Source organism: Pyrus communis, chromosome 7, assembly GCF_041283825.1.
Source record: "Pyrus communis isolate YQ-2024b chromosome 7, ASM4128382v1, whole genome shotgun sequence".
Taxonomy (NCBI): Eukaryota; Viridiplantae; Streptophyta; class Magnoliopsida; order Rosales; family Rosaceae; genus Pyrus; species Pyrus communis.
In genome coordinates this window covers 27,238,154-27,265,815 of record NC_142571.1, presented here as the reverse complement: position 1 = coordinate 27,265,815, position 27,662 = coordinate 27,238,154, and the positions used below count along the sequence as shown (strand labels likewise).

Genomic DNA, 27,662 nt, shown 5'->3' with positions numbered 1-27,662 from the left:
GTTGCTTGTGTACATCTTGTTAGAAGTTTCGTACAACACTATTTGGTCTCTAATCTCCCTTAGTCTGCCAATGTATAGGATGCACCAGTATGTAAGATACAACGACACTTTGGGCTGTTAGATGCATAGTCAAGAAAAATTTAAAAGTTTAAAGTCTTGTTATATAAAATACATTGCAACATACTAGAATCTTCGCCAATATAAAACTTTAAACAGACAACTTTGATGTCTCTAATCTCCCTTCTTTTACATTGTTTCGAGATTAATTGGAATATTCAAACAACTAAGCTGCAAGTCAATGAAAAACTGAGCCACTGACATCTGTGTACATGTCAAAGGCCCCAAATGCACATGAAACATTTCTGCTCGAAGACTCTGTACGCAATAGACGTTTACAATACAAACCAGCATGGCCCAAACAAAAGCAGAAATAGAAACCCTAGGTAGGGTCAAATAACATAATGATTAAAAAATTGAACATACTCGAGAATAAGATTGAGTGAGAGTAAAAGAAGGACCCCACTTCATTCTTTCTGCAGAAAATAAAACACTGTGGGAGTTGCGGTCCCAGTGTTACTGTTCGACTATTCACACTCAGTCAGTCACCGAAGGAGTAATCTTTCCCCTCCTAATTTCTATCCTCTCCTCTTCTCTGGCATATAGTCATTTTCTTGCCCCTTGAAATTAATTTTTCCCTTTTGGTGTATCCTCTTTTGTGTGTGTTTTTCTTCACATAAGAGCATGCACTTTCTAATTAGTGGAGAACAGAATTATTAGGGTTTGAAGGTGAGTGATATGATCAGCATGTGAGATCACCTAAGTCAAGATTTGGAGCCAAAAGCTAATATATCTCAACGTACATCTACCAGTCATATACAAATACAATTTTGCCCTCCCTCCATCAAGACATGGACATGCAATTTTAAGAAGGTTGAGCCTCTATCGTAGAATCAGTTGATAATAGGGGAAATAGCCTAATCTCTTGCAAGCCTTTATAAAGTTTTTTTTCTTTCACTAATGTGAGACATTTTTACCTTCACATACTCATACACCCCTTCACGTGTGACGACTTTTCGACCCAATTATGTGGACAACATGGATTGGGTAACGTAGAGCACATATGACCGTTGAGCTTCATACATAGTTTAACATGTTCTAATACCATAAAAAAAAAGTTTAGGTTCTACCATAAAAGATTCATGGGCAAGTCAACTTTATTGATTTGAAGGAAAATAACTCAATTCGTCGTCTTAATTAGTGTTTTTTGTTTAAACTTCATTATATATTCATTGTTGTTGTTTTATGTTTTGAACATGAGCTCTTGACCTTTTCCCAAATTCTTAGAAACAAGATATATAGAGATGCCCCAAACCTATGCTTATCGTTAATATGCTTGTGCAGAATCATATGATGAATCCCAAAAGTGGTTCATCTTTTAGGGGGGAAAAAGAATAGGAGTAATTAACAAACAACTGCTTCAAACCCATTATCCAAAATTATATTTTACTCTCCACGTTGGTGTCTAATTAAATGACGTCTTGTGATGGATATCACCTTAATTAGTGCTAAGTAGCAAGACACATGCATGGAATTCTGATCTTGTAAACTTATCCACATCCTCTATATATTTAGAGGTCTGATACATATAGTAATATTTACTAACATAGTATATGAAGCCAAAAAAAACTTACCAACTTTTATATGTGTAAGTGATGAATTAACTTGGTAGATAGAGCATTTTTCTTTAATTTACTGCTTACGAGATTTAAATGACCATTTTATTAGTCTAATTTGGAGTAGTAATACAGTATACTTGCCTTTGGTGTGGGGGTTATCCGGTCGTAAGAAAATAGATAAACATACTTGCCTACGGTTTACCATTTTGTTATAAGAATTCATAAAATATACAAAGGAAGGTCAATTGACTTCGATCCCCAATGCAAGTTATATCATTAATAAAAGGGGGAAAGGGTTTAACTAGTTGTAAGAGGAGCAAAATTTTGTCGTTTAGCTTGTAAACAACTTGTTGGGAAGATTAATTTAGAAAGTTAAGGTAATTAAGAGCGATCCATGTGATCGATTAGCTTTTTGTAATAATCACCCATTTGAAACCTTTATATGTAGGTGAATCCTTGTGGTCTAAGTGAATTTGAACAACATACAAAAAAAAATCATTGCAGTTACATGCCATGCTCTATCATTTGGTGTTTTGTTTAGAAGGAAAAAGATGCTGAAAAATTAAGATAGGTTGAGACAATTGAGAGCACCACCAGTTATTTTGAGTGTATGTGTAGAAAAATGGGAGATATTTTTGTTCCCATCCGTAAGTGATGGTGATGCTTACTATCCTCAAGTGACGGTGATGCTCACCACCTGATTTATTACTGTTTGATTGGTTTAAATTTTAAGATCTGTGTAATAAATAGACATAAATCTCAAAATTTAAATCCACTTAATGTTAATAAGTAGGATGATAAGTAGGATGATAAGCATTACCAATCACTTTAGAACGTGAGAAAAATGCACCTAGAAAAATGAGATCGACGAGGAAATGATTTACAAGACCTTCTAAAGCAAGGGGATAGAAAAGTGTTGGGGACGGTATTGGGAAGCTGCCCCAAATTACATTGTTAGGTCAAGAGGAGATGATAAAAGCCCTGATATTTTTTAGTTTTTATGTCTTCTTTACATGAAGGCACATCCAAATTCATTGATCCAGAAGTATGTGCCTTCCTGGTTATCTATCCGCTTCATTTTCATACATCAAACATGTACCTGAACATGCATGTTTCGCTAGTTCAGTCACATTGTAATGTGATCTCAAAGCTATCTTTTAATTCGTTGATCAAACGAAAATTGCATTCGTAATTCAGCCACAAAGATATAATAAGTACATATAATATACAGTCAAAGAGATATTGTTAATGTTTTCTTACACCTGTTATCTTAATGCTAACAGTTTTTCAATTTTCCACCAAAGTCCCGCGCATAATATTCCATCTTGTGTGAGATAGTTAGGAAAAATATTAGAAAAATAGTTGAGTTCGATAACATTTTCTGTCTTGTAACAAATTTTATATTATTCATGGACAAAATGATCATAGAGTGTTTCTTATCCCCCCACCCCACCCCACCCCACCCCACCTTCTCTCTTTTTTATTGACAAAAGTTTAGGAGAGGGGCGGGTATTCTGAATACCAAATGCCTATTGGAGGACTTATAGAAAGAGTTTTAACTTATTTTTTGGTTTTTATACATTGCCCACCAAGAAAGATTGTCGACAGCAGAACTCGAATCTAGGTCTTGTTCTAGTAAAGAGAATGATCTTTCTCAACCCAACCAAGCCTCGTTGGCCCACCCACTTCTCTTTAAAATGCATTGTTTCATACTTTTGAAAGAAAATTAAAGACTAAGTGCTAAGGTAATGTTCGGAAGACTAAATTTATAGATAAAATTTTGTAAATTAAAAAACATGAAAGTTGATAATTTGATTATTATTAGTTGCTAATTAACGTACTTATTTCTTATTGATAACACATCATTTAGCTTGCAAATTTAGTTTACCTGACATTTCTCCTAAATGCTACGAAAACTGTGGAGGAAATTCAATCTCCCAAGGAAAAACTCAAAAACCACCATCATTTCCTTTTGGAAGATTATACTCATATGTCTTTGTTGGATACTAGTCTGCAACCCTAGTCTACATTTTAATCATAAGTTTCATCTTTCTCTTTTTGTACCACTTTTGTGCCCAAGATTTCAAAGCTTATAATTACCATTGTTGGTCATTTGTGGAGATATTGGAGGACAACCAATATACCCGTGGGAGTCCTATGAATCATCAGTTTCTTCTTTCGTCTCGCTAAGGCTCCAACCTCATCAACCTAGCTAACTGCACTAGCAATTTGATCAATTTTGTTTTTCGGCTTATTAGAGGATCTCGAACTCTAAACCCAATGCACTCCTACTCATCACACTTTCCGCCCTAATTCCACTAACCTAAAAAAACATTTAAGTCGTTTAGTTTTCATTATGATTAAAGGCGTAAGATAACCTTTCTGCTCATTTGAGTTGAAAGTTAAAATGTTCACTTCTATTATTTCCATTATACCTTGTTCTTTCGGTTATGTTAATAGACAGATTGATTTGCAGTTAAATTTTTGCATGATTTGGGGTTTGTTTGATTTTCTTGTTAATTTTGGTCAACGGCAAAAAAGTTTTGGTTTTTGACATTTTGTGTGTGGCAATGTTGGGGGAGCTGAAGGAATGATTGCCTTTTGGATGGGGGATACAGCTAGACTTGGTAAATGGATGTGTTTGTGTTGTTTTCGTGTCATATCCGTTATTTAATAGATCGTGCTGTGTCAAGCTCATTAACTTAAGTTTTTAATAATTGATCCGATAAGGCATTCTTAAATAATTCTAAAAGAAATAAAGCAAAAGCCACACACCAAAAAGAACAAAAACAAAAGGAATTTAACTTCTATGTATTTTTTTTTTGGTGAACAGATTCATTCATTCGAGCCCAAACCATTTGCCTTCCACAAAAACGGCTTAGAAATGTCTTAAATATTGAATCAATCACAAAAGCAATTACCGATTTTTTTTTTTCTGCCAGTTTTTTTGGTTAAATATATAAAAAGGAACTTATAGAAGGGGCAAAAACCAACTTATTTAAGCATTCGTATGATAAATAGTCCAAAGCTAGTTTACCTATGGAAAAACTCGACAGCTTCTCTCTTCCAATGCCTAAACCCAAACATAAACTAGCAAAGTCAGTACATTCAACGAAATCGTGGAAGAGATACCATGCATGTTTCCAATTTGCCCTCCTCGACGGTCGTACCTTGCGGTGCAAGTGTCCCTTGATATTCAAGCCTCTGCACTTCTTTCCAGCAGAAGTGAGTCCGACAAGGCCCCTGTGGTTGTGAACCGATTGCAGATCCAGTTCGTACGTCCTTGTGTCGTTGTGGATTGCATTGTGGGCAGCTTCAACCAAGATTGCCCCTCATAGTATTTGTATGTTGAATCCTGCAAGGAAGACAGTTAAAAGGGGTAATTTTTCTGTTTATATGTGCCATCCCCATGTTTTACTATTTCACTCAAATTATTAATATATTCTAGAAGTGTGACATATCAACTATGTCGGTCATTTATATAATAACACGTGAATTAGTAGCATCACGTGACAGTGTTTCAATTATACACAAAATTCTTTAGTAAAAGATATCATATAACATCAAATGGTTGATGGTGATAAAAGAGAGACTTCTCAAAACTATATATGTGCATGTCCAAAAACTCAAATTCAATGCAAACAATTTTCTAGGTTAAACAATTACCCTAACTTATGTCATTCAGAAGTCAAGGGTACCAAGCACTCGCATTAAGTTTCTAATTTTCTATATTTAATATATAAAATGGAAAATGTGGTCTCATGGCCTATCCCAAACTGTAAAGGCTGCTCCAGAAGACGATAGGATGTGAAGATTAATCGATATGCGATGTTAACATTTGAAATGTACAAGCATTGGTTGCCTGCTCCGTTCAGTTTAGGGACTGATCAATGTCCCCCGTCACATATATCACAACAAGCCATCATAATTTTGTCGACAAACCCTAAAATTAGAAGATAATACAGCATGTATATAATTAATATATGAATGCAATCAAGTTAATCAGCTTGTTGTGATTACCTCGTTAACCCAGTAAGAACCTTGAGACCGCCTAGTTTCCGGCCAGCCAGCTACTCTGCAACCGTGCGCTTGCTCCGTTGTTATTTCAATTGAGTGACGCCCTGGTTTGAGGGTTTACTATACACAATACCCAACTGGTCTCTTACGTCCACCGCGTCTCACACGCACACGGTAAACAACATAGCCTGCAAAGAGGTAAACTTTAGTCACAAAGTCTGAAGCACATCGGGTATAATTCCCAACCGAGCAGTTGGGGGATAAAGAATACCGTTATCTTCCACCATTAACATGCAACATAATGGACCATCTATCCTATTTCTTGATTTTTCGTATAACTGTGTCAGTATTACAGAAGAAGAATACTCTAAATACTCAAGAACGCTTAACCAATCTTATAAGTTCAATTAAACAAAACACTTACGAGTAATTGGAGAAAAAAAACACTTGTTTGATAATTGACTGTGAAATAGTTTTGGTACCCTTCTTCTATTGGAAAAAAAGGAATGGTGCTTTTCAAAAGCATATATGAGGTTTGAAGCGTCTTTAAGTGTAACATTATCGAGGGCAAAAACTCTAATTATTTCCGACGACTTCGACCAAAACGAAAATAAAATATTTCTAACGACAACAATATCCAGCAAAATCAGTTCATACATGGACTAAAACACTAAAACACTAAAACACATCACATTCGAAACTAAAGCAACAGGAAACAAAATAAAATATTCCACACAAAACGAGCAAAAATAACATCTTCAAATCTTACTTTTCACTTTCATGGGTTGGGGAGAAATGCAACGGAAAGCACAAGATTCATATATTTTGTTAGGAAATATTTTTGCTTGCCACTCTCAAGTGATGTTGATGCTCATCACATTTATTATCATTAAATAAATTTAAATTTCGAGATCTGTGTTGTGGATGAACACAAATCTCAAAATTTAAATTCATCCAACGTACTAAATAAGGTGGTGAGCAAAAAAGCATCCATTTTCTTAACTTTGCCTAGTTTTTCTCATCAGCCAAAACCAGTAACATCATTAATTAACCAAATACAACCTTCAGATTGAAAATCGACAAGTTTGTCAATTGTCAGTCATTTTGGTCATTCCGTAAAAAATCTCCATTAAATTGAGGGTCATTTTGTCAATCAACCCCTCTACTTGCTTTTTCATTTAACGGAGATTTTTCACGGAATGACTAAAATGATTAATGGTGGACAAACTTAGGGATTACCTCCACCGATTTCAATGTTAAAGATCAAAATAAATAGCTATGTCAATCTCATGAACTATTTTGACAAAAAAAAAAAAAAAACTTTCATTTTTAACAAAGCAATAGAAAACTATTACGACACCTAAAAAATCTCAAGCGATATTCTAAACTATTGAAATCTAATGGAGAACTCGGATAAAGAGTGATGAGATGTACGTGGCTTTTCAAGTGAAAATTGCATAGTTGGACCTCAACTACTTGGTAATTACCGTTCGAGTTGTGTTTTCGGTTCTACTTGTTGCCAAAAGATTCGGGTGGTAATGAAAAAAAGTAATTACTAATATTAAACAAAAATCATAGGTAAAGCAAGGGTAAAGTTGTGTAGTTACTTATTCCACTCTCGCAATGTGGGGGGTCTTGTTGTCTTGGATTCCCCCTTTAAACAAAAAACATAGGTCGTATCCATAAATCCCCATTTGCAGGCAACCTGCAAATGTACCAGCACTGGAAGACCATAACAAAGCACGGTTTGAAACATAAAATGCCTAACAATGCAGAGGATTGGAAAACTTCACCAAGTCATCCAATGGGGATATACAACGTGAAGTCGTCGGATTTAGGGTGAAGCCTTGTGCGTTCGAATAACCACCACAATCAAGATGACCACAACGGAGAGCATGAACGATGTTTTCAGCTTGTCCACAAAGCGATTGCTGGCTTCTGCTTTCACATTTCCACTGCTTGGAGGTTGAAATAAATCGCCCATGACCTTCGTAATTTTCTCGATTGCTTTCATGACTTTTGCCAGTGTTTTGAAAGATCCACTTCACAATGTTTGCTGCTTTATCGTTGTTATCATCGGAATTCTCTTGTGGACTATCAAAGCTATTGTGTTTATCTGCGTCTATGATGAAAAATTCACGTCGAAACCAGCATTAGTCATGACTACATTCATCCAACTTGTGAAACACGTATGAACATACATTCATAAGAAACAGATGCAACTAACACCAGGAAAACAACACGTAAAAGAGGCATCTACGAATAACAAAAGACGCTCGTGAACACAATATGAGACTCGTGGAATCTTATTGTAATGTTAGAATGTTATAATTACAACCCTAAATTCAATTACTGATACTCGTTACTGAAATTCATATCACACCAACCTGCATAGGAAGACTCCCGGAGCTCCCACACCACCTCATTGTTCATCACAGCATCCCAAACCGCTGTATCAGATGACAATGCGATCACCATTCTCTGTACAAGAAAATACCCTTATGACATAATTCTAAAAATTTCATCCTCTGCAAGAAAGAATGTAAAAATAATTTACCGAACAGAATCAACGGTCTAAATTCTTTAATGTACATGAACTATTCAAACTAAAATTCAGAACGAAAATGAATGATATTAAAGAAAGGGACCTGCACAGAAGACTGAGTCTGCAAGAGATGGAAAGCATCATAAACTTTTTCAGAACCTGAGACTGCCAACATCTTTTCGACTTTATCCCGTCTTCTCTCCTGTAAATGCAACAACAGAAATCAATCATCTGCGCGAATTCTTAGCCTAAACCCTAAACCCTTTTCAAAACTGACATCATGCGAAAGAGTAATTCCAGGTTATACGCTTGAGAACCACATATCAGCCGCACATATTGGCAAAACATACACAGTGAATTATGTTCCATTTCTAAACTACTCTATATACGGGGACGGTAGCTCAAACGTAAAGAGTTAGGAAGATTCGAACTTGGATGCAAAGAGAAAGAGCACAATTTTTTCGTTAATTTGCCCTACCCACATGTGCAATCATCTCCTTTTCCGCCAAATCAAAAATGAAAATTAAATGATGTCTAAACTCTAAACCGTAAACCCCAAAAGAGGAAATTTCCATATTATGGATTGTCTAATTTAATACCATACTATGACCAAATTGCCACCAGAGTTATTTAACTTTTCAAAAAAGCCAAAAGCCCAAAGCGGTAATCCCTTTATTTTTTATTTTAAACAAAAAATAACCCAATAATTAAAAAGATAACAAATGAATAAATAAATCACGTACAAAAAACAAGAAATTGTTTAATCAAGAAAATGCAAAAATAAATAAATAAATTACGGACAGCAATAAAGAAAGAAAACAAAGTTGAAAGCTGAAGGCTGAGAGAGCTTACATTGTACTCACTCAGCAGGGTCTGCGCCCGACGAGTTTCTTGACCGTCATCGTCGTCGCCGCCGACGCCACTGCACCGATTCGCAGCTCAAAAATGTCAAATGAAAAACTAACAATGATATGAACTTTGACGAAAAATGAAATCAAATGGGAATTGGAGGGTGAAATTATGAGAGTTACGGAGTGGGAACAGTTGGTTCGCGGTTCTTGCGAGGCTGGGCTTTGGGAATGAACCCATGCTCGAAAGAAGAAGGGCAAGAATTTCAGGTCTTGATGGAGTAATGGTGAAATTGAACGAAAAATTGGATGAGAGAGAAAGAGCTGGATGTTACCTTTCTGCGACGGGCGGAAGGATCGTCGCTATCCATGGCTTTTTCGACGGAGAAGAAGGACGAAAAAATGAAAAATATTGGGGGAAAAAAATGCAGAAGTCGGGTGTCGAACCGAGGTCGTTTCCGAAGAGGATAGACGAAATTTACCACGCTGCCATCCGGGAACGTTTCTGGAGATAAATAATTATATATATACGCGCTCCTAATGCTTGAATAACTTAACTAAATTTGGTAGCAATCCACTAATAAAATTAGATAAAGAGACTTGAAAATGTTTTATTCGTGTCTTTGTGCCGTTATGTTTGTAACGCTAATAAAAAGTCCTTAATGCATCAGTATACTACTCAATTCGTCAAATTTCGCCCAATATACTTGTAATAACAGGCTTTGTGACACTATTTTTTATTTTTGAACAAACAATATTATCTACAATAGGGAATGGGTGGACTTAGTCTCACAATGGACTAACAATAAAGTGAGTCCAATTTGTTTTTGACGAGAATCGAACCAAAGAAATAAGACCTCTCACTTACAAGTGAAAGTAATACTATTAGACCATAATACTAAGTGACGGCTTTGTGACACTATTAATAATCAACTAATCTTAAGATTGGTTATAATCCTAAATGGATAGCGTATTAATATCAGATGGTCTTAAGTTCAGTAGACATCCAAATGAACAAGCTTATCATGATAGTCTTACGTTCGATTAACACCCCAATGAATAAGTGCATTAAATACAAGAATTTCCCAAGTTCCTTATAAACGTCACTTTCGTTAAGGAAAGCATTACAGCTGCCTCTCTTATGGGTTGGTTTTACAGACCCTTCACAGTTCAAGCATATCCAGTTAGGGCTGGGCACGGGTCGGGCCGGGCCCAATTTTGAAGGGACCGGACCGAACCTAGGTTCAAAGGGAACGGGGCGGGCCGGGCCGGGCCGGGCCGGGGATTACATTTTCTAATATAAGAACTGGACATTACCCGGGCCGGTTCAAGCCGGGTCCACGGGTCCTTTTTTTTTTTTTTTTTTTGGTTGTTTGAAAAAAAAGAAAAGAAAGAATTGTACGGATTGCAGATTGCAATCTGCACAAAAACTGCACAGATTGCAATTTGCACAAAACTGCACAGATTGCAATTTGCACAAAACTGCACAGATTGCAAAGTGCAAACTGCACAGATTGCAATTGCAGAAAGTCACATGCTGCATTTATGCAGATTTTGCACAAATTCACCATTATTCACATCCAATCTAAATACAAAGTCCAACATCTAAGTTCATAGATTAATAATACATCCAAAATAATAATATTACATTTTCCAACATCTAAAAATCAAATCAAAGGCGATTGGATGCTAGGCTACCTCAAAGCTTGAACACAAACCAAGACATAAGAGATCATTAGATATGAGAGATTGGAAGCATATTACATAATCAGTGCAGGAAAACTTGAAAATAACACAAAAACCAGTGTAGCTAGTTGGTTACAGGGATTAAATAGCGTTAACAATAAGAGATGTTAACTTGACAAAGAAGTTATATTCTCACATGCAAAGCATAGAAGATGGTGCACATATATAGTTATCCAAAACACAATCTGTAATTAGGTTCGAGTAGTTATCCAAAACACAATCTATAATTGGCTGCATCCCTGTCAAGAGCCCCAAAAACACCACACTGAGGCCATACACAATTAGCAGTTAAAAGTCTTCCCAAATTATATCAACTTGCAATGTTTGCAATGCATACTTTTTCTGTCTCCTTTCCGTGTTCAGTAAATTGATAATGCATTAGCATGATAATACAACCACGTGCAGATGATATCATGTTAGTCAGAAACCACGAAACGGTAAATTTTGATAACTCATAAGGAGCCGGAGGCTAATGCATTGGAAGTTTTGTTTCCAGATCTTATCACTCTCCACTCTCCAGCAAGAGCGTCGAGAAGCTTCAAGATTTTTAAGATGCATGTGTGTTTCCTTCCGGTTAAGACTTAAGTTAGGAATCTCAATGACTTAACAGTCGGAAGAGTTTGCCCTGATGTCAGGGGCTGGAATGTATATTCAAGGGACAATTACAATCAAAGGGGGATAACATTACACCTTCAACTTAACAGTCGGAAGAGTTTAACCTTCAACTTTTAAAACCTAGATTTTGCTCTGATGTCAAGGGCTGGATTATGATATCCATTGTCACATTACACCTTCAACTTTTAAAACCTAGATATAAATTTGATTGGATAAGATTACCTTCAAGAAGTCATCCTCAGTGCACCAGATTTCTTTGCGATTTACCTCTATTGTATGCTTCTCAGATCCTAATTTGAAACCTTTAACAAATATGGCAATGAAAATAAATTAAATTTTTTTAAAATGAACAGAAATAGAATGGATGTCTCCGGATTGCAAATCAATATGCTTGGAAATACTTCAGATTCTTCAGAATATATGTGAAATACAAGGACTTCTACTCAACATTTGGATGTGAAAACAAGCTAAAAAATCAAAAAATCCACCAAATCAGCAAGAACAAACATGAACATCCCAATATATTGAGCACAGATTACATACATCAGATCAGAGGTTAAAGAACCTATTAAAAAAAAAAAAAAAGGTTAAAGAATTCACCTGAACTGGCAACGGCGATGGAGTGTTGGTGATCGCGACGGCGGTGATGTCGTCGGGAAAGAGTGAACAAGAATCGGGAAGATGGGTTGTGCGGGTGCCTGGGCCTAGGATGAGATGTCGAGGAGAACAATCAAGAAGAAGATCGAGGTCGAGGTCGAGGTGAGGTTGGACTTCAGAGACGGAGAGGTCGAGGAGAACAATCAAGAAGAAAATCGAGGATGAGATGTCGGACTTCAGAGTTCAGAGACGGAGAGGTCGAGGTCGATCGAGAGAGAGCAAAGACTCTCACATCTCACTGAATCATATTCAATTAGGGTAAAACCAACAGTCATGATTGGAAGGTATGTTTATTTTCAATCTGGGCCGTCCATTTCAATTACAAACGGGCTGGTTCGGGGCCCATTTTTTCTATAAATCTGGAACCGGCCCGACCCTAGAATGCCATTACCTAGGCCCGCCCCGCCCCGTTTCCCCTATTTAAAAACAGGACTCGCCCCGTACCCGCCCCGACCCACCTATACCCGCCCCTACCCGCGGGCCCAGGACCCGTTTGCCCAACCCTAGATCCAGTTGATCCTGCAAGGAAGACAATTAAAAGGGGTAATATTCCCGTTTATATATATATATATATATATATATATATATATATATATATATATATCTTGATGTTACTATTTCACTCAAATGATTAATATATCTAAAAAGTGTGACATATCAACTATATTGCTCACTTATATAATAATACGTGAATTAGTTGCATCACGTGATAGCGTTTCAGGTACATGCAAAATTCTTTAGTAAAAGATATCGTATAACATCAACCACTTGAACGGTGATAAATGAGAGATACTTCTCAATTCTCAAAACTATGTGGATGTCCAAAAACTCAAATTCAATGCAAAAAATTTTCTAGGTTAAACAATTGCCCTAATGAAAGTTCTTGGATGGTACCAATCTAACTTAGGGGTGAATACATTCAAGCTTATAGTCTAATTCAAAATGTAGTTTAAATTAACCAGTTATGTAGACTAAATCCTACACATTAATATGTAGTAGAAACATAGAGAGTGGACATGCATGTAAAATTCAATGAGGCAAAACTCACAACTGAGAAAATCTTAGGCTACCAAGCCATGATACACTAAGAGGAATGAATGCAAAAAAAAACTTATAAAACTCATCTTAATACATCCATAACTAGAAGGCAGTTTTGTCTCCACGCCTTGGATACTCGATTTTTCCAGTCTCTGAGTGAAAGTGGAACGACATTAACATGACCGTTGATCACATTCTCGAATTTTCCAGGATACTACCGCCCCCCATCATACATAATGAATACAACCAAATAAAAACTCCCCCTAGCTAAAATAACCTCTCCCCCTTATTGTCTCAGGAAGGGCCAAAGAAGGAACAAACACTAGTCATCTTTATCGATTGAATCTTCATTTTGGTTGTATTCATAACATCGGATGGCTTCCTCCTCCCTAACGCTGACCGGTAGTATCCTATTATATTTCAAAACACTAAAACACATCACATTCAAAACTAAAGCAATGACGAAACAAAAATAATAATTCCATAGAACACGAGCAAAATAACATCTTCATTTCTTAGGTTTCACTTTCATGGGTTGGGGAGAATGCAACGGAAAGCACAAAATTCATATGTTTTCTTAACTTTGCCAAGTTTTTCTCATCAGCAAAAACCAGTAGCATCATTAATCAATCAAGTACAGTACCCATTGTCTGTGGAGAGACCGATCTCCTCCGTCCTCTCCCGTTTCTTGTACTAAAACTTGGACGTTTATTTAGGTTTTCGGAACTAGCTAGGGTTTTATAATATTTTCCATTGGTTCTCCCGTTTTCTGTACATGCATTGCCAACTTGGGCCTCCCTAGTGGTGATTTTTAGGCCGAACTTGTGCAAAATTTTCTGGGTTCTAATTGGTTGGGCCATTAGGAACAAAAAGTTTTCACAACCAAAAAAAAGTCAGAAAATTAGGGTTAGAGAAGATAAAGAGAGAGGAGAGTGAGAGAGAGATGGAGAATAGAGTCGGAGAGAGTGAGAAGAGAAAGAAGACGAACAGTGAAGATGAAAGTTAATGAATTTATGACTATTTGATTTTCGGTTGAACGTACGTGATGGAAGGAATTTGGATGGAAGAAATTCGGAGAGAATCTTACTCTAAGAATTTGACACCAAGATATAGTAAAATGAAGAAGATGTCTTAACCAACAAGATAATCTACCACTTGGTTCAATATTTCTAGGGATCCTATTTGTTCCGATATAATAACGATTAGAACTTTGAGTTCATTGTTCACTACCCTAATCGACCGGCCAAGTTCACACATGTTATAAATAAAGTATTTTTATTTGGGTTAACGTTAAGTACATAACAACAGAAAATAATGAATGATATACATCCAAGCAAAGGAATAAACTTTCGCCAAAAATAAAAGCAAACGAATAAACAACAGAAAGATAAGGGGAAGCCACCTCCCTCAAGGAACCAACGTGGAGCCTTCTTTTGTTAACAGGAAGTTTGTGACGCCAATGGAACACTGAACCATTTTATATACCTATCCACATCCTGGCCTCGAGAATATCAACAGAACAGGAGTCAGAGGCAGACAAGTAAAGGAATCCACTGAATCCTGGCTCCTCCTAGGTTTACATAACGTAGAAGGAAGACACAGATGCATAGTCTGAGAACTAAAAAAGGAGAAGAAAAAAAACTAAAAGTTGTGTGTCAATGATGTTTGGTGGGAGAAGCATGGGCGGAGGAGGTGGAGGAGGAAGTATGTTTAAGGCTGTGAGTAGGGCAGCAGTCACCAGAACTATTGCTGGTGGCCCACCAATTCAAGAACCCCTATCTTCTTCTTCCAGTTCTACTGCTGCTAATACCACCACCACAAATACTACCGCCACCTCCACTTCTAGGCACAACCAGAAGCCCAGTTCTTCCCACAACCTCTCTCTCTCCTCACCCACTTCTCCCTTTTCCTCATGCAATATTCCTCTGGCTTCCAATTCTGGGACACCCAGTTGGCCTTCTTCCCCTCGCTTTGATGATTTTGATTGGGTGACTGTGGATAATGGGGTTAGCAGTGAGGATGATGAGAGGCTTTCACATGGGTTTATGGATGATTTTGTTCTTGGACCTGTTCCTTCCAAGCATGAAGTTCACAATGCTGTCTCTGCCCTTCAACAGTAAGCAACTCAATACTCTTTGTCTCTGATAAATAAAACCCTTTGTGTATGTGTTTTATATAGTATACGCGAGTTAGGCCAGTTCGTTAAGGAAGTCTTTATTGCCTGGGGCACTCGAATTCAAATTTTCCTGCCCATGCTTGTAAATTAGTTTAATTTATCATCGCGTCATAAAAAAACTTATGGCGGCAGCTGTGGGTCAGGCTTGTTGGCGAGGGCAGGTGTGCATGACCTATCGCATTCGAATTTAAATCCGTAATTTAGATTAGTTTATCAACTTGTCAAATAAAAAAATGATTAATTAGCTGCCTAGTGTTGTAGTTTACACTAATCATGCCTTGTTTGATGAAATGGATTAGGGTTCTCAGTCCTTTCATCAGGGATAAGTTTGGTTCTGAGTCAGACAGAGATGTGGATGATCAAATTACAAGTCCTTCTGCTGGGTTTGTGCACCCAGCACCTTCAGCTGGGTCAGAATTAGATTGGATGGAGCCTTCTGCCTATCTTTGTAATAATTCAAAAATGTTGCAGTCTCACGGTGTTGAGAGAGTTTATGATGCTTTCCATCTCTTGCAGACTGAGTCTTCTGTGCAGGTTCTTTCTTTAACATCTTTCGTTTTTGTTTCTCATACATTTCTGAATTTTGGTTTGAAGAGTGCATGTAAACTTAAAGAATTAAGACCGTTGATTCTGTTTGATAAATTATTTTCACATTTTATCTTGCCGAGGATGAAATTTTTAGAATTATGTCATAAGGGTATTTTCTTGTGCAGAGAATGGTGATGGCATTGTCATCTGATACAGCGGTTTGGGATGCTGTGATGAACAATGAGGTGGTGCGCGAGCTCCGGGAGTCCTTCTATGCAGGTTGGTGTGATATGAATATAAGGAGTATCATTGATTGACTTATAGGTTCTAATTATAACAGTCTAATATTCCAATGGGATTTCACAAGTGCCAGATTGTGTTCACAAACGTCATTTGTTAATCGTAGATGCCTCTTTTACGTGTTGTTTTCCTGGCTTTAGTTGCCTCTGTTTCTTATGAATGTATGTTCGCGCGTGTTTCAGTGATGAAATAAGGTGAAGTTTATAGCTTAAGAGCAATAAGCTTGAAATTTATAGCTTGTAATAGTTGAGAGATGAAATACCTTGTCAATGCTCACAAGTTCGATGAACGCAGTCATGACTAATGCTGGTTTCGACATGAATTTTTCATCATATATGCAGATGAAGACAGTAGCTCCGAGAGTCCACAAGAGAATTCCGATGATAACAACGATAAAGCTACAAACATTGTGAAGTGGATCTTTCAAAATACTATGGCAAAAGTCATGGAAGCAATCGAGAAAATTACAAAGGTCATGGGCGGCTTCTTTCAACCTCCAAGCAGTAAAAACGCGAAAGCAGAAGCCAGCAATCGCTTTGAGGACAAGCTGAAAACATCATTCATGCTCTCCGTTGTGGTCATGTTGATTGTGGTGGTTACTCGAACCCACAAGGCTTAACCCTAAATCCGACGACATCACGTTGTACATCCCCATTGGATGACTTGCTGCTGAAGTTTTCCAATCCTCTGCATTGTTAGGCAGTTTATGTTTCAAACTGTGCTTTGTTATGGTCTTCCAGTGGTGGTACATTTGCAGGTTGCCTGTAATATGGGGATTTATGGATATTACCTATGATTTTTGTTTAATATTGTTAAATTTACCATTTTTTTAAAGATTCAGTTGATTTTTTCATTGCCACCCCAATCCCTTGGCAACAATTACAACCGAAAACACAACTCGAATGGTTGAGGTCCAACTACGCAATTTTCACTTGAAAGGCCAAGAACATCTAATCACTCTTTATCCGAGTTCGAATTCCCTATCCGGTAAAATTTTAGAATATCGTTTGGGAATTGTTATTTGCACTCCACAAATCTAACTATGTACTCCAAACTTTCTATATTAAAAAATATACTCTTATGATGAGTGCACAACAACTGTGTGAGTTTATTTTACACAGCTGGTCCAAAGCCAGGAGGAGGAGAGGACGTTAGGTAGTCGATAAGCGGCCCTCCGTTTTCACGTCGAATATCTATGATACTGAAAGACTTTGTTGTTGTTGTTGTTGTTACCACATGGATTCAGTAAAAAAAAAAAAAATAGTTATCCTTGAAAGAGATGGATTAACTAAAAAAAATTGCGAAGATAAAACAGTTTAACCACATGGATTCAGTAAAATTGTTTAGCCAGATGAATTTTCTCGTTTTCACCTACAACCGCTTACACAACCTCAGTAATTCTAGCATCATATTTATTCTCAAGATTTTCCTCTACATATCTACCATTTCAGCTTTCTCATGTGCATAATTCCCCCACTTACACCTCAATATGCACAAGATTTTGGTGACATCCCTGCATTCAATCGATGCTAATCACATTTAGGAGGGAATCCACATCAGGAGTTACAACAGCTCGCTGGCGCAGCTCTCCAAGAACGATGCATTTCTTCTCTGCAGCGTTGGCTACCACAACATCTTGAGCAGACACGCTGTCTGAACCAGGTGAAACCTGCGTATCGTAAGCACATGAATGAACATTATGTTCTCATAGTACTTGAATCTAGCTTGGACTCAGTTGGAGGTGAAAGCTAATGACAAACTACTCTGTGCCGGACAGATGACACGAAATCATCATTCTATGGATTGTGAAACAGTAAGAGTAAGTGGTAAGTAAACCGAACGTCATTGAACTTGATAACGAAATGATTTAACATATATATAACCAACAAAAATGATAAGAAGTTTCTATAATCGTGCTTTCTTTCAGTTTAAGGAAAGTTAATGGCTGTGACTTACATCATAGAGGGTATCTCCTAGCCTCAACTTGATTGCTCCGCTCTTGTAAACCAGCATTTTACCCAAAAATCCGGCTGGCAACTCTTCGAAACTACCTTCCTTCTTTGGAGCGCCTGAGCTCTCCAGCGATGTTGAGCTTCCAACTTTCTCTTTGCCCTTTGCAGTAGCTGATGGCTTTGACGTCAATGGCAAAATGGAAGGAAGTTGAACGAATAACAACTTCGCTTTCACTTTTTCCTCCTGTCAAGCAAATTTAGCAACATCCCATCAAATATATCACTCTGTTTAGTGTTTAACATTGTTGCGTCAGAAATAAGTTACTAATCTAATACGCACCAGCAGCCCAAGTTTTGAAGCAGGATTTATCGTGCTCTCATCATACTCTTTTTCAGCATCCTCCCCGAATTCGTTTGCATTAAGGATTTCTAAAAGCAAAACAAAAGGTCTATGAATTACAAGACGACTACAAACAAAAAGTGCCATCAATTGCGTAACGAAAACCCTCAGTTTTCCAGCTTTCAGAAAGAATACCTGGGTCTCCAGAGTTGGGTTGCCTGAGAGGGAGAGTAGTAGGATAGTATGTATTCTCATAATCCTGTAGAAGCACCAGAGAAGCGTTTGTGAGAGAGCGATACAGAGAGATAGAGTGACATAGAGACAGATATATGGCGCACGTTCTTACCCAACATTCTCTATCATTTTTCTTGACAATCTGAAATGGTTCTGCATCAATAGCATCTTCCATAGTTACATCCGTTTCAGCTTCATTAGAGGCTGAAGGAAAAGTAAAGAGACTTTGCTCATCATCAGAGCCTTTGAGAACTAAGCTGCCGCTTTTGCTACTATCGGCATCCTTTGCAGCTCCAAATGTTCTGATAGAAGTTGAGGATGCATCCGCTGCTCCAGGACCAAACGCAACTTGCACGGAGGCTGCAGATTGAACAGCAAACATGAACGGAAGCAAACCCAGGATAATATAAAGAAAACAAGTAACGTGCAAGCAAAGTTAACGAGAAATTACATTTCTTTTCGAGTTTAGCTCCCCGTCTTCTCTCCTGTAAATGCAACAACAGAAATCAATCATCTGTGCAGCTAATGCTTATACAAAACTGATAGAAATCAATCATCCGCGTGTGTTCTTACACTAAGCCCATAACCCTTTTGAAAACAGACACCATACGGAAGAGTAATTCCAGGTTATACACTTGAGAACCACATTTCAGTTGTGCACATATTGGCAAAACAGACATTGTGAATTATGTTCCGTTTCTAAACTACTCTATATCCGGGGGACGGTGACTCAAACTTGAGATTTAGGAGGTTCGAACTTAAGATGCAAAGAGGACGGGCACACCTTTTTCGCTAATAGGCCCAACCCATATGTGCAATCCATCGCATTTTCCGACAAATGAAAAATGAAACTTTGAAAGTCTAAACTCTAAACCGCAAACCCCAAAAGAGGAAATTTCAGCATTATGGATTTGTCTAATTTAATACCATACCAAACACACCCTATGATCAAATTGTTTAGACTTCACCTAACTTTTCAAAAAAGCCAAAAGCCGCTTAATCTGTTTTTTATTTAATTAATAAAAAAACCCCAATAATTAAAAAGAAATAACAAATGAATAAATAATTCACATACAAAAAATAAGAAATTGTTTAAGCAAGAAAATGAAAGAAAAAAAAAAGGGACTGCAATAAAGAGAGAAAAAAAAGTTGAAAGACGAGAGAGATTTACTTTGTACTCACTTAGCAGAGTCTGGGCCCGACGAGTTTCTTGACCGTCATCGTCGTCGGCGTCGGCGTCTCTGCATTATTCGCAGCACAAGAATGTCAAATGAAAACTAATAATCTTATGAATTTTGACGGAAAACGAAATTAAAAGGGAATTGGATGGTGAAATTATGAGAGTTACGGAGTGGGAACAGTTGGTTCACGGTTCTTGCGAGGTTGGGCTTTGGGAATGAACCTACGCTGGAAAGAAGAAGAGCAAGAATTTCAGATCTGGATAGAGTTATGGTGAAATTGAACAAGAAATTTGATGAGAGAGAAAAAGCTGGATGTTACCTTTCTGCGACGGGCGGAGGGATCGTCGTTATCCATGGCTTTCTCGACGGAGAAGAATAACGGAAAAAATGAAAATTGGGGAAAAAAAATTGCACACAACTGGTGTCGAACCGAGGTCGCTTGCGAGGAGGAGGCCAGATGGAATTTACAACGCTGCTATCCGGAAGAGTTTATAGGAGCCCTAAAATAATGAGATATATCACGTTCCCAATGCTTGGACAACTCAAGTCTCTTTTAGTAACAGGGTTTGCAATGTTTAATACATTAGCTTCTGATGTAAACATCTCTACTCGAATTTAATAAAATTCTTACCTTGAAAAAAAAAAAAAAAAAAAAAAATCTTGAGTTTGGTTATAATCCAAAATAGATAAGCACATTACGATTAGATGGTTTCAAATCCGACAAACATTCAAATAGATATGCGTATTATGATTAGAGGGTCTTAAGTTACGCAGAAATCCAAATAAATATGCATATCACGATTAGATGGTCTTAAATTCGATAGCACACTTCCCAAATGGATAAGGGAGTTTTAACGAAAAACTCATTGTACTGTTCACTTTAACGAAAAACCACATTTTTACATTAAAAAGTCAATCTTGGTACTATTCACTTTACCCTTTATTTTGTCATTATCATTAAAACTCAAAAATTTCAAATCATTTTCATTAGTTTTCTTAATAGATAATCGTATCACGATCATCAAATCTTCAGTTCAATTAACAACCAAATGAAAAAGTGCATCAAATACCATAATTCCCCAATTTCCCCATGCACCAAATACTAATCGGAAATCTCCCACGCCATAAATTGGAATAGTTTTAGAATATCACATGTACCAAAAATCGTCTCATATGTTATGCAACCATACGTACCAATGGTAATCGCATTGATTAAAATTAAATTCCAATTGCAACTAGCTATTTAATTTTAACGGTTGTATCGTTAACACATCGTGTCCAATCTCAATCGTCATCTGGATAAGAACTTTCAAGTTTTTGCACATGTCAATGAACTAGTTCTTGAACTGCCCGTCCAATATCATTTGGGTCTTTTAGATTTCAATTTTTGTGCTCGAGATAGAGACATCCTACACTCAACACGAAACAAAGGAAGAACCGAACCCCGACCTCAACAGAGCGTATACCGCTTCCGACTAACCGGCACTTCATTCACATACCGTTTCCTGCAAAACCTATCTACATTACCAATAGGAAGGGCTAAACATAGTATCAGTCAAAAATAGGAGGGCCAATTCAACAGAGCACGCAATGAAATAACGAAACGAGGTCCGAACGAACAAGTAAAAGCCACAAAATATTAGAAACTGGTTAAAATTGCTGCAATTGTAAAATATCTGCATACAGAATCACAATTGGACTACTCAGTGACAGCCCTAAACCAGCAACAAGAGAGAACACAGGTTCTTCTCCTCTTTCCCAAATCAAAGCTCAAACCTAGGAAGAACGATTTGAACTCGAAATCTAGTGGCTTCATCCATGAGGATCCGTCAAACCTAGTAACACCAACCACTTTGAAGAAATTAGATAACGAAATACCTCTGTAAGTCGTAAAAAGAAAATGCTCACTACCTAGTATATACACAGTTGCGTTTGCATAGAGACCAAGGACCTACACGATCCTCAGTACTTTGCCGCGAGTACATACTACATAGTGAAAGGAAAGGTTGCTACTACTACTGTGTTCACATTGAACACAACTGAACTTCAATGCATAAATTAGCCTGAAAAACAACCAAGTCCGAGCTCATCTGCAGACAGGGTTAGTGAATTGCCGCTGACGGGAGATGTGGTCGCTACAATAAAATGGATTAGCAGTATCTCATACCAAATTACCAACAAAACAACTCTCCAAACAATGAAAGAATAAAACCTTCTTCCCACTCCCTCTAACCAACAAACTAGGACTCCAGGCAAAAGTGGGGGACCAAAATTTCTGCATGCTGCTAGTTAGTTGAAATGTACCAAAAACCCATTTAAAGACCAACACACGCATTCTGGCACATATACATACAAATGTGTAATTGCTGTCACTCTTGAGACAAAAATTACATGTGTAGACGAGAAGGCAGGTATAGTTACGGATAAGTAGTAAAAGGAACGATTGCTCACAGAAACTTCATCTCAGAGTTCCAAAAGCTATTGAAAAAACCAGGACTTTGGGGCAAAAATATAGTTTGTCAGATAGAAAATATAAAATGAAACATAAGAAGAATATAAAGAAACAAAGAAAGAAGAAAAGAGGGAGAAAAATGGAGATGCAACTACTCTCTTCATTTAAATTAGGAGGGCAAGCCTTGTATCGAGAAAAACTCGAAAGCAATATAAAAAAATACCTAGCAATCCAAAAACACAAAAATTAAGGGAACACCTCATGCCTTAAAACTGCTGAGTAAAAGAAATAATTAAGAATCTAACCCACTATAGAAATAGAGTTATTTTCTCATCCAACGCCTGCAAATAGCCAATCATGTTCATGGGTTATAACGTTAGGCAATGGTCAACAACTCTCTCCAGCCCAAGTGCACCCTTGTATTCAAACTTAATACAAAATATACAATCCAACTTATGCCCAAATCCTCATCGAGATAGTTCAATAAGATTGTTTTTACAAACAGCTGCTACCATCAACTATTCTATCCGCCAACATTCATCCCAAAACCAACACAATTTCATTTTTTCCTGAAACTCTCTTCTACTTGCAACAATTTGTACCATATTCGTACTCGCCCAAATGAAACCTCAACAAATCATTGCAACACTCAAGATTTCATAATTTAGGTTATGACCAGGGGTTAGTTTTACTAAGATGCCAATACAAGTGTAAAATTTATGGAAGTGGTCAAATACACCACCAAAACTCTGGATATTCAAAAAAAAAAAAGAGATAACCAATACATGAATGATTTCTTTTACCTGCCAAAGGAAAACTTGAAAAGGACATCAATATCCCATTGTATTATACAGAAACACAGATAAGCAAAAACATAACAACATTATCTTCCACCTACCAAGAATGCCTCGAGTTGCAAGGCATGATTACCTTTTTAAAATGGAACGATAACGCATCACTGAAGCAGCGTCAGAACCATGGCAGGCGGAAAAGCTTAGGGTCCTTAAGGTTAAAACTTGTTTACAATAAAAACTAGAAAGGCAAAACAGTTAGGCCAATCAACAAAACTAGTTATGCAACCCAATATAACATCACAAAACATTAGTACCAAATAGTGTACGTTCAGAAGAAATTTGAACAAGGAGAAATTAGTAACTAGAATTTGTAGGAGAGATAAGTAACAAGAAAAATAAAAAAATTAAGTCCAACATAAGCACCCAAAATAATATGAATAATACTGTTTAAGATGACTTCTCCAACATGAAACGATCAACGGAAGTTCCAGCCCACGTCTCTGCAAAGGTCATAACATTACAGCAAGGTTAAAGATGTGAGTCCCAAACTTCAACAAAGTCATGGCAAGAGGTAAGAAATCAGTTCACAAGAGCTCCAAGAAACATCAGTCCTGTCAAAATTTTACATAATGGCAATGAAGAAGGGTCAAGTACTGCAAAAACCAGATATAAATGACTTATACAGCACAATATATAGAAAAATCAGATATGAGTGTCCCTCAAGCATAAGAATGGAAACTATAAATGTAATCCTAGCCATGTGACTTTGAAGACCATCCCTGCACAACAAGCTTTTTGGGTGATTCAATTAAACACAGAAATGCACAATCTGCTTCATTTCCATCCAGAGGGGATGGAAGCGAGGGCTTGTGTTAGTGTCCATCACGCCTTATAGTACAAACCAGTGCCATAATTCCAGAAAAAGAGAACCATAGGAAAAATTGTACAAGAGCCAGGATAGATATCCAGAACTTTCCTGGGGAATCATATACTTACAACAATGGTATGATCATCTGTTGCTGTAATCAACCTTCATAAATACAAAAGACCAAGTGAAGTCCCAGCGTAAAATAAAAAGTGGAAATTTATAAAGTAAATTAATAAACAGTACCCATCATTCACCCACCCCAATAAAAAGTGAGAAACCCAAAGCTCACTCACATAACCAGGAGGGAGCAAGAGAGACTAATTGAGTCAAAATTCTTGTAAGTAATGGACTCTATAGTTGAAGTGCTGGATATTTATTTCTATATTTTGACACAGGTTAGTATTTTTGTAGATATGAAAAACCCCGGCCAGTTCAAATGGATAAAAAATCAAAGCAACACAACAACTAAGCATCCAAAAATACCAAAACATAATTTGTATAACCAGGACTAAAGAAAAAATGTGCAATGCATACCTATCAGCTTGGATTTTCATTTCATTTCTGCCATGAACTTCTCATACTCTGCATCTGCACCATAAGTTGTCTTTTCCGCAGAAGAAGCAGGAGGGTGAACCGGAGCACTCGTGGCCCATGGAACGTTACCAATGTTCTGAGATTGGTCTGCAGTTGATCCAGGTACAGGGCCGGGGGGAGGTGGAGGTGGTGGAACTGCATTGTAGTAAGATGAGTAGCCATATGAAGCAGCAGGATAAGTGTGTTGGCCGTTTGGTGGCATTGGTGCTGAGGAGCCACCATACAGATTAGTTTGTAGAGATTGGGTAGAGACATTGTGTTCAGATTGAACTCCTGGAGGGGGATAACTGTGTTGTGCTTCACTTGAAGTCATCGGTTGAGGTGGTGCACCAGGGGGAGGAGGGTATCGTGCACCATAAGGAGACATATGTTGACCCGGCATGGGAGGAGGATACATGGTTGAACCCGGGGGAGGTGGAGGCGGCGGAGCATAAGGAGCATAAGGAGGAGGAACAGGGGGTCCCCATGGAACAGGAGTACTCGCATAGCTAGTAGGTGGTGCATTCCCAAGAGGACCACCGGGGGTAAACTGCTGGGATGGAAAGGAAGCAACAGGCTGGGGAACGGGGTATGTGGGCATTGCCGATGCTGGAGGTCCAGCAGGCTGCGGAGGCTTGCCGGCAACTCTGACAGCAATGGTTCGCTGCTCTAGGCGATAACCATTCATGCTTGCAATTGCATTATTAGCCATTTGAACATCTCCATACTTCACAAAACCATAACCCTTACTCGCTCCAGTAACCCGGTCCCTGATAACTTTGGCCATCACAATATCACCAAACGCTGAAAACAATCGGATTAAACCATCGTCATCAAGGGTAGGCGGCAAGTATCCAATGTACAAGTTTGTCTCGTCATAGTCCTTGACCGGCTTGACTCCAGTTGATCCCAAGCCTGGATGTGATGATGCACTGCTAGTGCTGCTAGTACTGTTAGCCCAAGGAGGATTGCTTGATGTACTATTGCCTGGGCCAAGTGCCAACGTAGCGGTCTGCTTAGTTGTGGATTCAGGAACTGTCCCCCCCAACTCAGCCAAGAAGTTCTGATACTCATCATCCATTTTCTTCCCAGTTGTACCCTTCACTGGGCAATCAATGGTTGGATGCCCACCATCACCACATATCTTACAAAGAACATCGCTCTTGAAGGTCGAAGTACGTGATGGACAAGCATACTGACGGTGCCCCGGCTCACCACACAACCTACAATACTCCTCATCCCTTATTGTCCCATTCAATGCCGCAAGTTCCCTAAGTTGTTGCCTCTTATGCTCATTCAACACCTCATCAACAGGCTGCAAGAGTTTCTCCACCATCCCAGCCGCAGCATCAAGAGCGTCTTGTGTATCTGCCTCAACCAAAACATGCAAGTCCTCGTTCTCGGAAGGGTCAGGTTTCAAATCCCTCTTCTGTTGCGACCTGCCTTCTTTCACCGAACCTTTACCCCTAATGACAATTTTTGCACCAGTTTCTTTCTCCATCCTCTTCTGCGTATTACCTCTTGGCCCAATGATAAGTCCGATAAAATTGTATCCGGGATATTCCTTCATCGGTATGTAAAGCTTCTTATGAAGCTTGGGTGGCCTGTAATCAGCCGGGGGCTTAAATGCCGGGTTCCTCTTAATAATCTGAGCAATAATTTCCTGCCTCTCTTTGTTCAACCTTTCACGGGCACGGAACTCTCTAGTATTAATCCTAATTCCCATGTTATCATATATAGGTTCCGGCGAAGGAGACCTAGCCCCTTCGGGACGATCATCTAAGGGCAAACCCGAAGACAGCATTCGACTAATCTCAAGCAACCTACTATTCAAAGCTTGAATTTCTGGATCAAACTCAATACCTCCCATGAAATCCGGCAGCTGAATCGCCTTCGGCTCCTCATCCGCCCACCGCGACTTCCTCTTCCTCGTCCCACTGCCCGTCTCCCCACCACCACTCTGATTCTCCGACTCGGGCTGAGGATCCCACCGGCTGCGGCGGCGGCGCCTGCTGGTCGTCTCCTCCTCCCCGCCCGAGCCATCCCTTTCGTTGCCGCTATTGGTGTTGGTCAATCCGTTTTCCGACAACAGCGGCTTCGTAATAGCAAGCTTCTTGCAGGCGTCAGTCGAAGTACCGTTCTCAGTAGCGGCCTGGGGATTTGGGAAGGGGTTTTGAGCATCGGAAGCTAGGGTTTCAGTGGGCGGCGGTTGAGGCGGGCCATTCGAATCTGAGGCTAGGGTTTCGGCAGGAGGAGGGGGATGAGGATCTAGGGATTCGATTGGAGGAGGAGGGTTAGGGTTTGATGGAAGAGCTGCCTCCATGGATTTGAGGATTTGAGATTGGAGAAGCTTCGAGTGCCAGAGGGAGTCCAGAGAGAGATGTGTGTTTGCTCCCGAAGACGAAAATTTTTTGTTTGGTAAAAAGAAAGCGGGACGACGAGTCTCCGAATATTTATAGTAGGATGGGCCCATAGCAAATGGTGGCAAAACTAACGACCTAGGCCCAGCCCAACTTTATATACACACACCTATCCAATTAAAAGTTTAAAATCAAACTTATAAAATAACTAAATAATTTTATAATTTTCATGTACAAAACGAAGTTGACAAACAAAGGAGTTCTAACTCAAGTAATTAAACGTCTTCGCTTCTAAACTTGATATCCTTTGTTCAAGTTCCTCGCTTTCGATATTGCTTGATAAATAGGATCGAAAATGTTGCAGTAACGCATTAGGTAAGCAAGATAAATTCTTCTACACGGGTGAGACCATGGATGGACTTAAGTGATGCAAAAATATAGTTAGTGTCTTACTTTTGTTAGTATGCGTGGGCGAACACACATGTTGAACACCATAATTTAGAGGAACCATACTAAAGAATTCGTCGCAATTAAAAAATGGTTATTTGTCAAAAAAAGGTTATGAAGTTACATTGTGACAATAAATCTACAAGGAAGATAGCAGATAACCTAGTAAACATAATCGAACAAACCATGAAAGTTGATCGATATTTTGTTAAGAAAAATCTTGACATGAAGGTTGCGTATATACCGTTTGTTAATTCAGAGGGGTAGCTAGCTGATGTTCTTTCTCATGGAGTATCTAGTAAAGTTTTTAAAGAA

At 38.3% G+C, this 27,662-nt stretch overlaps 3 protein-coding genes and 1 pseudogene across 5 annotated transcripts; 1 reads left to right on the top strand and 3 right to left on the bottom strand.

The window, feature by feature from the left end:
* Nucleotides 1–4,845: 4,845 nt before the first annotated feature.
* LOC148695991 (uncharacterized) lies at nucleotides 4,846–8,785 on the bottom strand. Its single transcript, XM_088696797.1, has 6 exons — nucleotides 8,717–8,785; nucleotides 8,342–8,440; nucleotides 8,081–8,174; nucleotides 7,301–7,815; nucleotides 5,697–5,881; nucleotides 4,846–5,031 (listed from the first exon to the last, which is right to left on the bottom strand). Exons 1-4 carry the CDS (start codon nucleotides 8,720–8,722, stop codon nucleotides 7,457–7,459), a joined length of 558 nt encoding a protein of 185 aa, XP_088552923.1. The 5' UTR covers nucleotides 8,723–8,785; the 3' UTR covers nucleotides 4,846–5,031; nucleotides 5,697–5,881; nucleotides 7,301–7,456.
* A 5,806-nt stretch (nucleotides 8,786–14,591) lies between these two features.
* Nucleotides 14,592–16,980, top strand: LOC137733126 (uncharacterized). The gene is made up of 4 exons (XM_068472287.2): nucleotides 14,592–15,258; nucleotides 15,618–15,852; nucleotides 16,032–16,125; nucleotides 16,488–16,980. Exons 1-4 carry the CDS (start codon nucleotides 14,801–14,803, stop codon nucleotides 16,763–16,765), a joined length of 1,065 nt encoding a protein of 354 aa, XP_068328388.2. The 5' UTR covers nucleotides 14,592–14,800; the 3' UTR covers nucleotides 16,766–16,980.
* Nucleotides 16,981–17,444: 464 nt separating this feature from the next.
* LOC137735663 (uncharacterized) lies at nucleotides 17,445–20,356 on the bottom strand. Its single transcript, XM_068475112.2, has 9 exons — nucleotides 20,173–20,356; nucleotides 20,021–20,079; nucleotides 19,844–19,913; nucleotides 19,124–19,157; nucleotides 18,785–19,032; nucleotides 18,634–18,697; nucleotides 18,439–18,527; nucleotides 18,103–18,342; nucleotides 17,445–17,815 (listed from the first exon to the last, which is right to left on the bottom strand). Exons 1-9 carry the CDS (start codon nucleotides 20,206–20,208, stop codon nucleotides 17,666–17,668), a joined length of 990 nt encoding a protein of 329 aa, XP_068331213.2. The 5' UTR covers nucleotides 20,209–20,356; the 3' UTR covers nucleotides 17,445–17,665.
* A 1,136-nt stretch (nucleotides 20,357–21,492) lies between these two features.
* On the bottom strand, nucleotides 21,493–26,969 carry LOC137734073 (splicing factor-like protein 1 pseudogene; annotated as a pseudogene). Of its 2 annotated transcripts, none has more exons than XR_015964182.1 (2): nucleotides 24,502–26,969; nucleotides 21,493–23,710 (listed from the first exon to the last, which is right to left on the bottom strand). The product of XR_015964182.1 is annotated as a splicing factor-like protein 1 pseudogene, transcript variant X1 (transcript). The 2 variants fall into 2 exon arrangements; XR_015964183.1 differs by having other exon boundaries at nucleotides 21,493–23,599.
* Between the last annotated feature and the right edge of the window lie 693 nt (nucleotides 26,970–27,662).